At 32.4% G+C, this 18185-nt stretch overlaps 1 protein-coding gene across 1 annotated transcript in view; it reads left to right on the forward strand.

Moving 5' to 3' along the window:
• The window catches only part of LOC109044877 (protein unc-13 homolog C-like), a 121279-nt gene extending 106567 nt beyond the window's left edge, over positions 1–14712 (forward strand). Inside the window, exons 23-27 of the mRNA XM_042743623.1 lie at positions 7–87; positions 4752–4899; positions 8855–8947; positions 10128–10287; positions 13223–14712. Coding sequence (XP_042599557.1) covers positions 7–87; positions 4752–4899; positions 8855–8947; positions 10128–10287; positions 13223–13508 — 768 coding nt within the window. The 3' untranslated portion in view covers positions 13509–14712. The remainder of the gene's footprint in view (positions 1–6; positions 88–4751; positions 4900–8854; positions 8948–10127; positions 10288–13222) is intronic.
• Positions 14713–18185: the final 3473 nt, after the last annotated feature.

Consider the following 18185-nt stretch of genomic DNA (forward strand, 5'->3'; position numbering starts at 1 on the left):
GTTCAGGAGCATGTGACCCGGGAGGAAGCTCGCAGTCTGAGCCCTCGACAATGTGCCGCCATGGATTTAGTGCTTCCCACCATCAAGGTATGGGCTTCTCGCTCTTCTTCTGCTCCGAATCAGGGCTCAGTCACATGAACTGCTGCATAGACTGATGCTACAGTACAATCAAACACCTGCTTTTAAATTCAGGTGCATAAAAATGTAGCTTAAGACTGGTTTTCATTAGGCTTATTTATGTTTTTTAGGTATGCACACAGACTGTTCACTGCTACATATTCCACACATAATAAGAGACTCAGTCATATTCAGTCTATGTATTTTGTTCTGTGATTGCTTTGAGTTCCTCTCCAGGCCTCTGGAGGGCAATGCTGTGGATGAAAAAAGTCCAGGATTTATGAGCAGCTTCATGCAACTTAAACACACAATTGTTTTCCAGAAATGCATCAGGTTTAAGTGATGATGTGAATTTTTCCACCTATGACCCACATTTTCTTCGGCTGAAGCATGTGGAATGGAGTCAGATTAGATTTGCTTTACTTGCAGTGGTGTGTGACTGCAGCTGTGGTGTAAATATGCTTGCAGTCCCTGTTGCAATCGGTCATGGAGTGGGAATTTGGCTCATTGGTATTCTGAGGACTGAAGCTAATTAGGGAAGTTCACAAAAGCCTTGAGTGAAACGGCTGCACGCAGAGATGAGCTCGGGATCCTGTGCTCGAGGTGCAAAGCAACGACAGCGAAGATATCTGCTGAGATTAATGAGAATAATAATTAATGTGTGAGTGGGAAGAAAAGAGACACAGACAGATAAAAAGAGGGAGAGGAGAACAATCCCTGTCTGATGTCTTTGTTTTGTCTTTTTAAACATGAATCCATCAATGCACTTCAAAATATGTTTTTCTTTTAATATTTTCTATTAAAATATCTAACCATTATTAAAATAAATCAATAATATTGTAAGACTTATATAGAATATAGAATAGGATGTATCTTGAATTTTTTTTTTCTCAGAACATTAGCAATTTATTTTTAGATAGATATCATTTATTATTTTTTATTGTTTTATTTTTATATATTTATTTATATTTTTTAAAAGGGAAAAACTCACATATGATGTATCTTACGTATGTTTTTTTTTTTTTTTTTTTTTTGTACAAATTGGCAATTTTTACTTTTTAACCACATTTTTAGATATGGACAATGCTATACAAATGACATTTATTATTTTTTAAATTGTTTTTATTGTTTCATTTTTAGATATTTATTTTTTATTGAATTAATTTAAAGTCAAAATGAGAGAAAAAACTAGGATTTTTAGATATGCAAAACATTAGAAATGCTAAAAATTTTTTGATTTCTGTTGGTTAGTAATTTAGGAGTATTTAGGATAATTAAAATTATTTATTAATTTTGTTAGTAGTGTTGTTTGATTTATTTGCTGGGTATATCTTGAATTAAATGTATTTTTCTTAACACATTGGCACATGTTTACCTTTTTTGTTTGTTTTAAACATAACTCAATATGTTGTTATGTTGATGTTATTGTTGTGCTTTTTTTTGTTTTTTAATTAATAATTAAATAATTATATGAATGCAAGTCTTATTTTGTATATTTGTAAATATTTTTTTATATTTTTGGATTTTAATGATTTTTAATTTGTTTTAAGGATGTTTGGATTGTAGTTTTATGTATTCTAATTATTTTTGGCACCATAGAAATGAATGCCTCTTGATACTGTACGAAGACAATATATGAATGTGTATTATTATTTAGTCTATTTATTGTTAGTTGGACAATATTTAAATCTTTTAGATTATGGAATAATTTATTAAATAAAATAAAATAAAGCTGGGTCTTCGCCACTGCTCTCAAACACACAATAGAAAAAGCTCTATATGAATAATGCAGCTGAAATCCTGGGCCACCAGAAGATCAAAAAAGCATGCATTTGAAAGCCATCATATTTCACAAAGACTGACCGGATCAGCACATGGAACATATTAACATGATCCTTAATATGTGCACTGAATCTGTTACTCTGATGAGTTTCATTAAAGCTTGTTTATTCTTCATTCTGTATTATTACCAAAGTGATGCTCGCCCTGACCAATCAATACAGCTGACAAACCACATCAGCCTTCATCATCAGCTCAATAAGAGTCCAGCTCACAGCCAGAGGCCTTCATCAGCAGACAATCAGACGCTGTTCACACTCAGAAAGAGCCAACAAACAGACAGAAACAACAAGAAAATAAGACAGACAGAACCAATGATAGAGCAAAGTTTTATAGATAGATATGAATGATGCTACACAAATAAAATGTATTATTTATTTATTTATTTATTTTTATTGTGTTTAATAGATAAGATACGAATGATCCTATTCAAATTAAATGTATTTTATTTATTTATCTTGAGTATAATAGATAGATATGAATGACGCTACACAAATAAAATTTATTATTTATTTATTTTTATTGAGTTTAATAGATAAGATATGGATTATCCTATTCAAATTAAATGTATTAAATTATTTAATTTTTCTTGAGTTTATTAGATACAAATTATCCTATTCAAATTAAATGTATTTTATTTATTTATTTTTATTGAGTTTTATAGATAGATATGAATGACGCTACACAAATAAAATGTATTATTTATTTATTTATTATTATTGAGTTTAATAGATAAGATACGAATGATCCTATTCAAATTTAATGTATTTTATTTATTTATTTTTATTGAGTTTAATAGATAGATATGAATGATCATATTCAAATTAAATGTATTTTATTTATTTATTTTTATAGAGTTTTATAGATAGATATGAATGATCCTACACAAATAAAATGTATTATTTGTTTATTTTTTTTTTATTTTTGTTTTTATTGGTTAAGTTAGAATTGTTCTTGTTAAGTTTAAATGTATTTTATTTATTTATATTGAGTTTAATAGATAGATATAAATTATCCTATTCAAATTAAATGTAATTATTTATTTATTTTAAGTTTTATAGATAGAAATGAATGATGCTTCATAAATAAAATGTATTAGTAATTTATTTATTTTAATAAGGTAAAAGTCAAAGAAACTAAATGCAAACATAGATATGCAAAACAGAAAGGCTAAACAATACAAAGGATTAAATATTTAGATGAGTAATTTCGCTTCTATATTTTTTTTTATTCTGACCTGTGAAGCACTTTGAGCTGCATTTTATATATGAACGATGCAATTAAAATGTATACAATTAAAAAACAATTTTAATAATATATGATTACAAATATTTGATTTTAAAGGTCAAAGTAAGTGAAAACGACACCTGGCCTTTCCTGAGCGCCGGAGCGATTGATTCCTGGGTGGAAATCTCATCTGTCTCAATCACGGCAGACGTTTGTCCTCACCGCTCACGCTCTAATCGGCCCTTACGCTAATAGAATAATAAAGTAGATCAGATCAAATGCCAGTCGTCTCTCACACTCGTGTCCAGCGCTGGACGGGGATCTCTGCAGCTCCGGGCTTCTGTTTAAGCCTCATCTGATTGTGTTCAGCTGACCGTCTCGCTGTTAACTCAGGATTAACTCAGTTTGAAGCTGTGAATGTTAGTGCAGCGTCCACTGAGAACGTTTCATTTATGACATTCAAATCACGCTCTGTTCTGACGAATGGATGATATTTCTGTGTGTATATATGCTGAATGGCAGTATTTCAACAGCAAGGCAGTGCAGTAGGGTGAGAATATGTTTTGAGTGTTTTTTTTTTTTGTTTTTTTTTTTTTTTTTGCAGAATTTTTTTTTTTTATTTTTTTTTTTGCATTTTGTTTTGTCAAAATATAAAATATTGTGCGGGTGAAACTAAGTCAGTTTAGGATATTGAAACTGTTATTTGTATAGTTTTTTTTATATTATTATTTTATATAATATCAGATTTCAGATTTTTGATGAGATTGTTGGAATTACTGGAAATGTAATATTATTAAAAAATAATTTTTAATGTAATATAAAATTATATAGTTCTAATGATACAATGTAATATAAAAATAAAATATAATAATAATTATAAAATAAAATTTTTGCATTTTACAAGAAAGCATTTCAGTCATTCTACTTCATTATTTCTGGTTTTAATTTGATGTTACTTCTTTGTAAATACTTGTGAAATTTACTAGCAATTTCTGAGTAAAAAAAAAATCTCAAAATCTCTCTGAAGTAAATCCTATACCAATTTTCTCAGTGTAGGCCAAGCCAATATTTTATTTTATTTTATTATTTTATTATTTTATTTTAATGTTATTCTTTTATTTTATTGATATTTTATTTTATTTATTTTATTTTATTTATTCTTTTTTATTTTATTATTATTTTATTATTTTATTATTTTATTTTATTATTTTATTTGAATGTTCTTATTTTATTTTATTTTATTTTATTTTATTTTATTTTTATTATTTATTTATTTTATTCGAACAACATTAAAAAAAGTATTCACAATGTTTTTAGACATTTAAAGATCAATGAGGAAATACTTGATTTCCGTCTTTGTAAATTGACTTTAATATTTCATCCACTATATAAAGACATGAACATGTGCTGCTTAGTAGAAGTAACCCTGATTCTGTATGTGACTCATTTGTTCTGTCACAGTGAATAGATGTTTTTCAGGTGTTTTCTGAGTAAAGGACGAGTGATCTGCAGATACACGCTTCATGTTTGAGTCTCTCAGTAACCAGTGCGCTTGTTTCTCCATTCAGCAATATTTCCATGCGGGCGGAAACGGTCTGAAGAAAACCTTCCTGGAGAAGAGCCCCGATCTCAAGTCCTTGAAATACGCCCTCAGCCTTTACACTCAACCCACAGATGCCTTGATCAAGAAATATATATGCACCCAAACCTCTCAAGGTAAGAGCATTCTCACTGTCACGAGAGAGAGAGAAACAGAGAGACACAGAGAGAGAAAGAGAGACGAATTGAGAGAGAAGAGAGAAGAGAGACAGGAGAGAGAAGAGACCATGAGAGAGACAGAGAGACACAGAGAGAGAGACAGAGAGAGAGAGAGAAAGATTTTATGATTTAAAAAAAAAACTTTATTATACATTTAAACTCTTTCACATATTATTCCATTTTTTTAAAAATCACTAAATATTAATGCATTATTATCAGCTTCTCCATTTGTCCAAATCATTTCAAAGTCCAGTAGATTTTTCATACAAGAATAAAAAGAAAAATCATGTTTAATTCTTGCTTTTACAAGTCTTTTAAATAACATAGCTATATATTACAATCATTTCCAAAATCAATTTTCTGTCTTCTACTTAACTAAAAAGACATCTTTGCTTGACCTTTAATAAAATTCAGCAAACGCCCAATCCGTTTCTTTACTTTAGACTCCTTAAAACCATAAATAAATACAGCTATACTGAACATTTGATTAAAGTCATCAAAAATCATTGTCAGCACTTTAAACAGAGACTTTTACAATGAATAAAACAATGAAAAATAGTTTCCCTCTGCCCACAAAAAGTATAACTGTCTATTACTTGGGGATTCAAAATAGAAATGAATGCATTAACTGCAACAATGCCATGCAAAATCCTCCACTGCAAATCTCCATTGATTTTTGCTTGTATAACGTACCCCACATTGGTTTAAAATTAGAAGCAAGACATAAATGACTTCGCCATGAATTATCAGAACGATGTACCGACTGTACCACCTTTACACACACTTTATAAAAATATTTTCCAACTAAACCTAATATTTCTGTCCTTCAGATTGTTTGATACTGTTAAAGGACAGTTCATTACCGTATCTGGAAAATCAGGAGAAATCATCATTTCTGGAAAATTGTCCTCTGGATTTGGTCTTTGTTGTAATGTTGAATAATCATATAGAAGCATGCATTCAACTTCAACATGTTTCATGTTCAACGTTCAATAGTTTATGAGTCGATGCAACGTTACTTAAATCCCTTCCAGCCACTTCCACCAAGTCCTTTATTTCTATAATCTGTGCATTTTTAATTTTTTGTGCAAGCCATGATCTCACAAGATTAATTCCAAAGATACCCATAAATCAATGGTTCTAACAACCAATGTAATATATACATATATTTTCCAATCAGTTCTCTTACAATCTGTCCAAAACACTTCTTAACTTAATCCCAGCTTCCCAACCACACTTAAAAGTTTAACAGCAACATTATTGTTATAAATGTTACATTATTCCAAGACATATTCTGGTACAATAATTTTTTAACAAATTGCAGTCTAAAAGTTGCTTTTCGCAACCACATTTATACTCCTCTAAAGGAAGACACAATCTTTAGGTCTGCTGGGGGCTTTAATAATTCTTTAGGGCTGCTGTGGGGGTTTTGTAATTATATTATTAATTACAAGGATTCTCCTCCTAAATGACATTTTTGTTAAAAGCTCTTTTTACCACATCTGGTGCGCTATGAGTTTCTTGAACAAACGCTACATCTATATTTTTCATTGTTCAATTAAAATCATATAATTGTGCTTGTGTTTTAGCAGCATTTCTCTCTATTTAAATTACTGGGTGAGATTTTAAAATTACTCATTAGGAGAGATTAAGTCAAAAAAAAAAGCGCAAAACAAGCACATTTTTATTATTACTCCACCATTTGATCATTTTCATTTTGACTTAACCTAGAGCTCAATCTTTGTACTATTTTTTTCTTCTTTGATGTAGGCACTTCCTCTGCATTGATATGTTTTTCGATCATTCTCCTCATCATTCTCCTTCTAGCGCGATTAAATCCGTTTCTTCACTTTCCTGTGTTTCTTTCATATTATCCTCTACACTTTCATTCACATCCTGGTCCATATCTGTTCCTTTCTCAGGCTCTTTTCTGTTGTTATCACTCGCAATCACTTGTGCGGTGTTATTTTTTTTTTTCTCGGCCCTTTCCACAGTACCATTATTTTGAGTTTCTTTTTACAAAATTATACATACAGTAGCAACGTTCTCGTTCCTTCTCTTGGCCAAAGAAGTCAATCAATTCAGTTCAATTCAGATGAGCTTTATCAGCATGACTGTGGAGTAGCACAATGTTGCCAAAGCAATAAACAGTGAATAAATTATACAGGCATATACATAGATAGATTTAAAGAAAGAGAGAGAAAGCTTTTCCAATAAAAAAAGCCAATCCCAGAATGCATTCTGACAAACACAGTGCACAAAAAAGTGAGAGAAATAGATTATGAATGATCTAACTTTAGGTGCATTCTGCACAAAAATGTTAAGGGACTGTTAATAAAGTAGACAATATTTTATTCAATAAGCTTACTTAAAGAGATCATCATTTACTCCCTTCTTCTACTGTTGAACACTGAAGATATTTTGAAGAACTTTTACCAGCATTCTTCAAAATATCTTCTTTTATATTCAACAGAAGCAAGAAACTAAAATGATCAAAATAAAATATTTTGCTTTATTTAACACTTATTTTGTAACTCAGGTTTTGATTGGTGTTTATTAGCATTAAGTTTGTTTGCATTTCCAGCCTGGAAATTAAATCTTCGGTTAGTTTGGCTAAATGTGGCCTTGACAGTTTCCCTGTTTGCTGCAAAGCTCGAAGGGCAAATGCAAAGATACAAAACACGGCCTTCACTCCTCCATTTTTCTCCTGTTCAGAGCGATCTGTCTGGATCTGCTCCAGAGAGGACAGAGTTTAATTTTTTCTAAAATATAGTCTAAACCAACAACCATCTCGAAATCCATTAGACTAGAGTTATGGGATTGTGAATTCTGGGGTTTGACAGTCTACAGCTATTAAAGATGAATCGAGGGCAAATTAATCTCTCTTGGGATAGATTATATTGACTTTTCGTAAAGATTGCAATGACTCACATTTTAATCTTTTTTTTTTATTTTTTTTTCAAAACAGCCTTAAAGCATCTGTAGCTCTCTAACTTTCTCTCTAATAAAGTTAACCAACCTGATTCGCTTTATTTACTAACTAAATGCTACTTAACAGCAGTTTTGTATTTTGTGCTTCTCTTATGTGTAGTATAAGTTGGTTTATTGTTGTGTCAGAAAGAAGTAGTACTGTAGTGAGAAATACAAGTTGTGTGTGCACATTATATTTTGTTTATTTATTTATTTATTTATTTATTTATTACAATAAGCCTTTCTTTTCCCAGGAGATAATGTTCTAGATTGCATATTTACCATCTGTTGATTTATTATTTTAATTTGATAATTATTATTATTTTTAGTTATTATATATTCTTTTTTTTCTGTGTGTGTGTTTGTATGTTGGCTATTAATAATTCTTATTTTTCTTCTTCTTATTATTATTATTAATATTATGTTTTGTTCATATTTATATTTATGTAGCAGTTTTAATATACTTTTTAAGTAGGTTATAAATTATTATTATTTTGTTTATATGTATGTTTTCTTTTTTTTTGTAACATTGTGTGTGTGTGTGTGTGTGTGTGTGTGTTTTTATATGTGCTGTTATAAATTATTTTTTAAATCATTATTATTATTATTATTAGCATCTTTTATGCTAATAATAATATTTATATATATATAAAGATTCTTTATGTGTGAACAGATTTTATATATGTTGGTTATAAATAATTATCATTTTTTATTATTTGTGTGTGTGTGTGTGTTTATATGTTGGTTTATTTGTCTTGGCAGATAATGTTTTACAGCATAATTAATCACAACAGTCTCATATGTCAAGCTGAAGCACATTTCATCAATCGCTGTAACTATAGTTTTATTGTGTATTTATTTAGTGTAGTGTGTGTTCAGTGTGTAATGCATGCTCTTATCTGACATACAGTATGATGTTCATGTGTCTCAAAACTGATTCCAGGTCAGTCCACGTCAGGATCCATCGGGGAGGTCGCCATCCAGGTGGACCTGATCTCACACCCCGGCACTGGAGAGCACAAAGTCAGCGTCAAAGGTAACACACACACACACACACACACACACAGCACTTAACTCATGATTTAGATACTCTCAAAGTCTAAATTACTCAAATTAGCATGTTTCTCTTTGCCACAGACACTGTATTATTTTAATCAGTTTGTGTAATTCCACTGATAAAGTGTGTGCTGCTGCTATAATTAGCAGAATGAAAGTTTCCTCTCGCTGTAATGGCTCTCATCTGACCGTTTTATCAAGAGCTCAGGATCTGTTAATGAGCTCCGTCTCTACAGGACTGCAGAGAGACACCTGCACAACAAACACAATTAATGACCACAAACACTGCTGATAACAGATCAATGCATGAAAAATCATAACGAAAAAACAAATACATAAAAACTAAATTGCACTCTCTAATCAAAATAAATATCAGTGACATTGATTATGAATTTATGCCTTTGAGGAAAGCCACAAAACAAATATTATAATATTCCTAATTAACTTCCTTCATGATTTATTGTTGTTAATAAATTTACTGCTGCTGAGCACCTTGGTGCATTAATAGAAAATTAAAAGATTATATTTGCCTCATCCAATCAGCTGTAATTATGTTTTATAATACAGCATGTGATCTAGTTTAGTTAAAATACTTTTTGAAGTCGTAAATAAAACAATTTGAGTTTCTTTTTATAAGAAAACACTGTTCCAGTCTTTATTATGGAAGCTTGTTGCTGCAAAGAAATAAAAAATATAAAGTTAATTGTGACTTTTTATATCACAATTCTGACTTTTTTTTTTCACAATTCTGAATTTTATCAGCATTATGAGTTCAGAAGTCAGAATTCAGAGTTTATAACTTGCAATTCTGAGAAAATATTGTGAGATATAAGCATACAAATTCAGAAATGTGAGGAAAAGTCACAGTGAATTGTGCGAAATGTTTTTTATTCTATGGCAGAAATGGGCTTCAAAAATTCTAAGTTTCACGTTTAATTCAGTGTCTTACTTGCTATTTCTTTGTAATATTTTTCTTAATGTACTAGCAATTTAAAAGTGAAAATCCTATATCATTTTTTGTCCTTTTTTCCCCAGTGTAAGCAGGTCTGAATATCTTCCTTGTGCCTGATCATGTGATCATGCGATCTTAAAGTCATATATTTAAACATGACTCTCTTATATTTCCTGATCTAACTCAAGAGCATCCTCTTCCTCTGCAGTTGTGGGTGTGAACAATATCAACTGGCAGACGAACGCAATGTTTCGGCCCTTCGTGGAGGTCAACGCCATCGGCCCGCACCTGGCTGACAAGAAACGCAAGTTTAGCACCAAAACCAAGAACAACAACTGGTCTCCAAAATTCAACGAAACATTCCAGTAGTGAGTATTCATTTCATATAAGAACGGAATCTGTCTACAGTTTATATTCATAACAGTTGTTGTGTACCTGAAGATATAAAAAGTACGGTGTTTATGGAAATGGAACCATGCAATACCATGCTTTTTTTTGGGATATGTACTAAAATATGGTGCGAAAAGCAATGTCCGTGTTCAGTAACACTTGATTTTTAATTTTTGAAAGTTTTTTTTTCTGATCAAGAATGGTTTTTTTTTTTAATAAAATGATGTGGTATAATGTAGTAATGTTGTATATTATTCTAATTTAAAATAACTTTTTTCTGTATGAGTATATGTTCAACTGTAATATATTTCTGTGACCAAAGCTGTATTTTCATCATCATTTCTCCAGTCTTCAGTGTCTTCAGAAATCATTCTAATATGCTGATTTGCTGCTCAAGAAACATTTCTGATTATTAGCATTGTTGAAAACATTATAAATGTCTTTACTGTCGCTTTTGATCATTTTAATGCGTCCTCGCTGAGTAAAAATACATTTGAATGGTAATGTATGTCACCGTATCATCACTGATACCATCACAGAATTGATTTATAAGAGTTAAATGTGAATCCCACAGGATTATATATTACTGAAAATGACTAGTAAATGGATAAAGAGTGGTGATTAGATAACGGGATCACTATTATTCCCTCTGAAACCCCATTTCTCTCAGTCACCGTGCCCTCATTTCAAAAGTTTTACAGAAAAAAATGAATCATACGTTTGAAAGATCGATGTAAAACTCAGTAGCCTAATAAAGGATTTTTTATTTTATATATTGAGCTCATGGAGCAGCCGAATATTTCTCATTTTATCTCCTATTATTGGACCCTTTTGCTTTTGAAATAAATGAATCATGGCTTTTCACAGCGGCGTTGACTGATCGCCTTTAAGCTGCACAAATGCACTTGAAACCAAGCGTCCACGTGAAGATTTACTCCTGACAGTCTCATTTTAGACTTGTGAAGGAAAAGATCATTGAGAAAGGCTTTCCAGAACAGTTGACTCAACAAAAAGACCAGCATTTGGTGTTTCAATGGCGTTCAATGCCACACTGAATAAACCTCTCTCTTAGAGCGCACGTAAAATAGCTTGAACTCAAAGCCCACCTTTGGATATTAAGGGCCTTTTAGCTTAATGGAGTCTTGAGCTGTTTTTGCGTGGAATCAGTAAAGAGCTCCTGTGTGGTGCTTTCCACTCCATCAATGCAATTTCTGTGTCGGATAAACATTAAGATGACCGGGTTACAGATATTGTGTTTTACAAACACATCTGATATAAAGACATGCCTGTGGGAAAACATCTTTGTAAATGTTGTTCTGGATGATATGACAGTGTTTCGGACTTTCTGAAGACAGCATCATACAAAGGTTATGCGTTATTCACCGCCAGCCATGCAGCTGAATGTAAACTAGCAAAAGTGTTCAATAATAGGGTGGTTGGCATGATAAAATGAGTAATATTCAGTCAGCTTACGTACAATAAAATACAGTTGCTTCTCTTGTAAAACATAAAAGTACCACTCATGTGTTAAAACGCTTGGACATCCATAAGATTGATCCATGAGACATTCTGGAGGGTCGCAATGTAACATAAGCTCACATTTATGTTAATTCCTACATACAAATATGTGCATTATTTGAACTTTTAAATGTATTAATCATACTTTTAGTGATTGGACTACTTTTGGTCTCTTTCTTTCTGGTGTCATTATGCATATTATGCAAAAGTTATTGAGTTTAACAACTTAACGGTGATGACAGTATAGTTGAAATACTGGCTAAATATATGGGTAAAACTTTACAATAAGTTCTCATAAATTAACATTAGTTACTAACATTAACTAACATTAGTAACATTATTACTAACATTAACAAAGATTAATACGTTAATAATATTTTTACATGACTAATACATTATTAAGGCAAACATTTAATGTAAAACTTTGCACATTGCATTCATATTCTGGGCTCTTCTGCAGAGTTTGATCTTGTAATATCTTATGCATAATGTCTTATCTTGTAATGTCTTAATGCATAAACCATGTTAAAAATGGAAATTACCCCATGATTTATTCGACCTCAAGCCTCTTCTTTCAGATGAAAACAATCTGAGTTATATTAAAAATGTTCTGGCTCTTCCAAGTTTTACAATGGCAGTGGATGGGGGTCGAGATTTTGAAGCGCCAAAAAGTGCATCCATCCATCTTAAAAAGTACTCCACATGGCTCTGGGGTTTAATAAAAGCCTACCAAAGCGATGCGTTGCAGTGCATCAGTCCAAAAGAAGTTAAATAAAGTGCATCCATCCATAATAAGTGTCTCACATGGCTCCGGAGGGTGAACAAAGGCCTCCTGTAGTGAATCAATGCGGTTTTGTAATAAAAATATCCATATTCAAAACGCAATAATTAACGCCAACATCCTACGTCATCTGCTCGGAGCTGCTTCTGTGTACAATAGTGAGCGCAAGCTAGATTAAATTGATTATTACGTTTTAAATATGGTTATTTTTCTTACAAAAATGCATCGATTTGCTACACTTTTTATTATTGATGGATGCGCTTTATTTCACTTCTTTTGGACTGATGCATGCAACACCCGCTGACTGCCATTAAACAGCTTAGAAGATCAAAGATAATTTTTAATATAACTCCGACTGGATTTGTCTGAAAGAAGAAAGTCATATACACCTAGGATGCCTTGAGGGTGAGTAATTCATGGGCTAATTTTCATTTTTGGGTGAACTATCCCTTTAATATCTTGCTCCATAGAGTGCATTGTGTGCAGTTTTGTTTGTTTTTACAAACCAAAGGATTAGTTGAATTGCAATGAGTGTTAAACCTGGAATGTTTGTTTAATACTTAATCAAAAAGTCAAATTTGATGCAAATTAACAAATGTTGTTGTGCCATCCAGCGTGCTGAGTAATGAACACGGCCCAGAGGCCTACGAGCTTCACATCTCCGTGAAGGACTACTGCTTCGCCCGAGAGGACCGGATCATCGGCATGACGGTCCTGCAGCTCAGAGAACTGACCGAGAAGGGCAGCTTGAACGCCTGCTATCCGCTCGCCAGGAGCGTAACCATGGACGAAACCGGCCTGACCATCTTGAGAATACTCTCGCAAAGGACCAACGACGAAGTGGCCAAAGAGTTCGTACGTCTCAAATCAGACACGCGGTCGGCCGAGGAAGTGTCGTAGAGAAGAGCGGTCGTGTTTGTTTTCGTGCATGTGTGTAAAACATCTGTTGGAATGTTCATTTTAAACTACAAGTACGTACAGAAGTGTTTACCTACCGTATGCTCTCTATCAAATATTATATTCTGCGAAGTTATGTTCAAGAGACAGTTTTGTATGACGATTAGTCTTTTTGAACAGATCTCGTATTTGTTCAGATAAAGTGCCAAACCTGATGAGTTCAAAAAAACAAAAAACAAAAAAAAAACTATAGACTAAATACAAATGCATATGAATTATTGGTGAAGTTGGTATCTTTCTAAATTTGCTCGATTATTTTGTCTGGTGTATATCATCCCTTTTTAAGTGTGTAGCCGTTTTGTTCGTCTTCATTCCTGCACCGTTTTTGTTCGTTCGTTCGCGTTTTTAACACACGGCACTGGTGGTGCATGTCTCGTTTTCTTGGTAACGTCTCTCTCCCATGTGTTCGCAGTGACTGTGGGCATCGGCTCGGACCTGCTCCACTCCAACGTTTTGTATACAAGTCCACTTTAAAAATAGACCATTTTTTAAAATGGCGTTGACTGCTACAAATCTCTTCATAAGTGTTTGTAATTTTATAGTCGTTGACAACAATGAAAACCACCTTGAGTGCTGCCGGTCCAGGCAGGAGGGGTGGGATGTTCTTTTCGTTTGTTTTTCGTAGGTTTAGTTGCTTTACGTTTCCTTTTTTACCATAGGCTTTCAGCCTTTCTGAATTATCACTGTGAACATGGGCTGTGAAAGGCAAGCTTACATCACATTTGTTGATTGTTTGATATCATCTTTTTATTTTTTCAAACAAGTTTGATTCTAAAAAAAAAAAGAAAAACTGCCAAAGTTTTATGAAAATGTTCTTACAAAAGCAATCCATGATCTGTATGGAAATCAGTATATGCTATGTACACGTGCTACATACTGTACATTATGTTTCTAGTATTGCTGAATCAGTTTTGATTGTCGATGGGCCGGTTTTGACTTTATTTTGAGATGATTTCTGTGGAGTTGTTTTATCTGGTACGAGCGTGGTAAATGTTGCTTTACAGAAGAGTCACATCGATCGCCGTCATCTCATTTATTTTTGTTTACAGAGGAAAAAGTTTAACATTTGGTATTTATGCAACATTCCTATGTATTGCACTGATGGCAAATTGTATGTCATGTAAATATATTTAGTGAGAAATTGTAATGACGATCTCATTTGCATTTTTAAGGAAAGCAACTTTTTAAACTCTCTATCAGCATTGAATGACAGTTTATCATTAGACTTTCAGGCCACGCAGAGGAAGTCAAAGGGTTAATTTCACAAATGCATGACCAGGTAATCCCAAATTTAAAATAAGAAATTGCATCGACATTCATTTCATGACGATTAAACACATTGACTGCCCTCCAAATTCTACATTTTTATCAACAATACAGGCAAACTACACATACATGCATTATATTATACTGTGTATATCTCAGAGATACTTTGCCTTTATTGATGGTTTAAATGGTTAAACTATGGTTCAAGGAGATACATAGATACAGATCAGAAGGTTTTACTACAAATAAAACCGAAAAACCGTGAAACCATGGTAACCACAAATTAACCATGGTTTTGTTGTACTAACCATAGTTTAACCATGGTATTTGTAGTAAAACTGAGGTTATCGCAATGGTAATTAAAACACCCCAAAAAAACATAGTTACTACACTTTTACTTTAATTAAACCATGGTTAAATTTCATAAGGGATATGCAACTTGAAGACAGTATTTGTCGTCGGCTTCGAAACAGCGACGGATCTCCTCACAGTATCTGGATGTGCCTGGCACACATAAGATCACAGCACATTTTGAGATGGGAGCGTTTCGCAGTTCTTAAGAAGTCTTTGAAATGCTGCTGGTGAACAGGAAGCTGTTCACGGATCCAGAATGGCGCTCTGAGAGACAGGTCACGTGACATCTTTGTGCTGTTTTGCAGGAGGGAAATACGTCTCACAACAGAAGGTAAGACCACAGGTACAAATACATAGATTCTGCATTGACGACTATTAGCAAGTTTTTGATAATCGATGCCATATTGGAAAGGTCAAACTGACAGATGTGGCGCACTACAGACAGCGGCTGTTCCATACATTTGGTGTCATTAACATCAGACAGTTCAGCTTAATGCAGACTGGATACCATTAAAGAGAAACTTGTCATGTTCTTGTACTACATGATATTATCAGATAATTGTTTTTCTGTTCTGATTGGCAGTCATATAGCGTCCATAATTTAATCAAGAATGCCAACAGCTTCCATAATATGTGACCCTGGACCACAAAACCAGTCATAAGGGTCAATTTTTTTAAACAGATAAGCTTTCCATTGATGTATGGTTTGTTAGGAGGACAATATTTGTCTGAGATACAACTATTTGAAAATCTGGAATCTGAGGGTGCAAAAAAAATTAAATATTTAGAAAATCACTTTTAAAGTTGTTGAATGAAGTTCTTAGCAATGCATATTACTAATCAAAAATTAAGTTTTGATATATTTACAGTAGGAAATGTACAAAATATCTTCATTGAACATGATCTTTACTTAATATCCTAATGATTTTTGTCATAAAAGAAAAATTGATAATTTTGACTCATACAATGTATTGTTGGCTATTGCTACAAACATGCTATTTATGACTGGTTTTGTGGTGTAGGGTCACGTAAGTCAGAAAGAGCTTTATTATCAAGTATGTTTACACACACAAGGAATTTGACTTGATGACAGAAGCTTCCAGTGCAGAAGAAAGTACAGACATAGTGCAGACATACATAGGAATAACACAATAGCGATGGAATATAACACTAATATATATATAAAAAAATAAATAAAAATTAGATAATGCGCTATATACAGATGTAGAAGTGTAGAAAAAAAAATTAAAATTTTAAATGAATGTACAGATATGTTGTTTACAAGTGTGCAGATATGTATGCAGAATAATATAATTCATAACATAACAGATGCATTTAATAATTTATAGAAAAAACTTGAGTAAATTTAAGTAAACAAAAATTTGTAGGCCCAACTTCTTTAATGTTATCATTAAGTCAGACAAATACCGCTCTGATTGTCAATTAAACAAACAATAACCTTTTTTATATTTTAAAAGATAGTCCATTGTAAGATGTTTTGATGTTATTTGTAATGTTGATTTTTACAGTTTTTTTTTTTGCATTTTTTTTTAAAGGTTACATTGTGTTGTGTCTTAGGGTTAAAGGAAAGGTCTGTAAATTTAATGGAAAATGTACTGGTCATTTTAATTTTAAAAGCAATTGTTAATGGAAATTTGAAATTGAATTATGAAAATTTACCAGCAATGAATATCAAAAACCAAAGTATATAATGAATTGTAAAGTTAATGGCACAAACTATATTGTGTACATTATAAACATGAAGCGATGACCTTTCCAAGATGGTGCTGATCTTGACTTATCCATTGCATATCAGAAAAAAATAAAATAAAATTCACTTAATAATACACTTTTAAAAAAAGAGAGAATGAAAACACTATCAAAATGGGCCATAGTTTTACCTTCATATTTGTAGAGGACATTTGTAAGGGGAAAAAAATCCATAGAAAACAGAAAAGTAGCTAGTTTCTGCCAAGACATTATCCATTAAGTTTATGGATATTTCCTTTAAGCCTAAAACGCAATGGAGTGCGTAGTTCAAAATACAGGTGCACCTTGAGAATTCCTTCAGTACATTAGCAGATGTTTACTTTTCTGTGTACCTGTTCAGTTTCATTGAGAGGAACCTCTAGGACAGACCTGTGTTTCTGCAATACTGATTTTATAGACCTCATCGTTCAGAGCTCAATGAATTATTGAGTCAGTATACCATATTCAATGCATTTACAGGCAACCGTTTGACTGCAGCCTCGGACGCATGGGAGGCAGTTGCTATGGAAACGCCGTATCTCAGCCTCCGAGTGCTGTGGGTGATGCTCCTCATGTCTTTGACCATAAAAGCTGACATCTTGAAAACCGTAATCACCAAACCAGCAATCAGCCAATATTTCAGTTCCCGTGGGTCTGTAGTGAAGCTTTGACCTGGTCATCAATCTCTCAGCGGCGGCTCAAAGGGAAAGAGGTCTGTTTGAGAGGATTTAGAGTCATGTGGAAGGTGTTTGCTGTGTCTCTTACAAATGCAGCTGAATACCAACTCACTCAGAGTTTGTTTTTGTTTTCCCCTTTTGCCCTCGACCACATTTCTCAAGCACAGCAGATCAGATTTGACAAGATTTTGTGTAATTTATAATGGTCACGAGGCTCATCCTGCCCATTCAGCTGTTTTATAAAATGTTAATTATTTTTTTCTAACACATCCACTTCATTGAGTCTCAATGGGGAAGACAATTTTTTTCCATTAGAGACTTAATATGAACTCAAACATGTTTCATCAAATTCTTAAAAGATTTTTAAAACAAGAAGCATCTGAAGTTGTTGCTACAATAAAAACGTTGTCATATGACAAAATAAATAAATAAATATTCAACCTTTACATACCAAAATATATTTTTAAAAACTTATTTCAGGGGCAAGAAAATACATTTCAAATCTTACAGTAGCCTACAATTAGACATTATTAATTACTTATTTTTATTGAAATACATTCACATATTATAGACA

This window comes from Cyprinus carpio, chromosome B18 (assembly GCF_018340385.1).
Source record: "Cyprinus carpio isolate SPL01 chromosome B18, ASM1834038v1, whole genome shotgun sequence".
In the NCBI taxonomy this organism is placed as follows: Eukaryota; Metazoa; Chordata; class Actinopteri; order Cypriniformes; family Cyprinidae; genus Cyprinus; species Cyprinus carpio.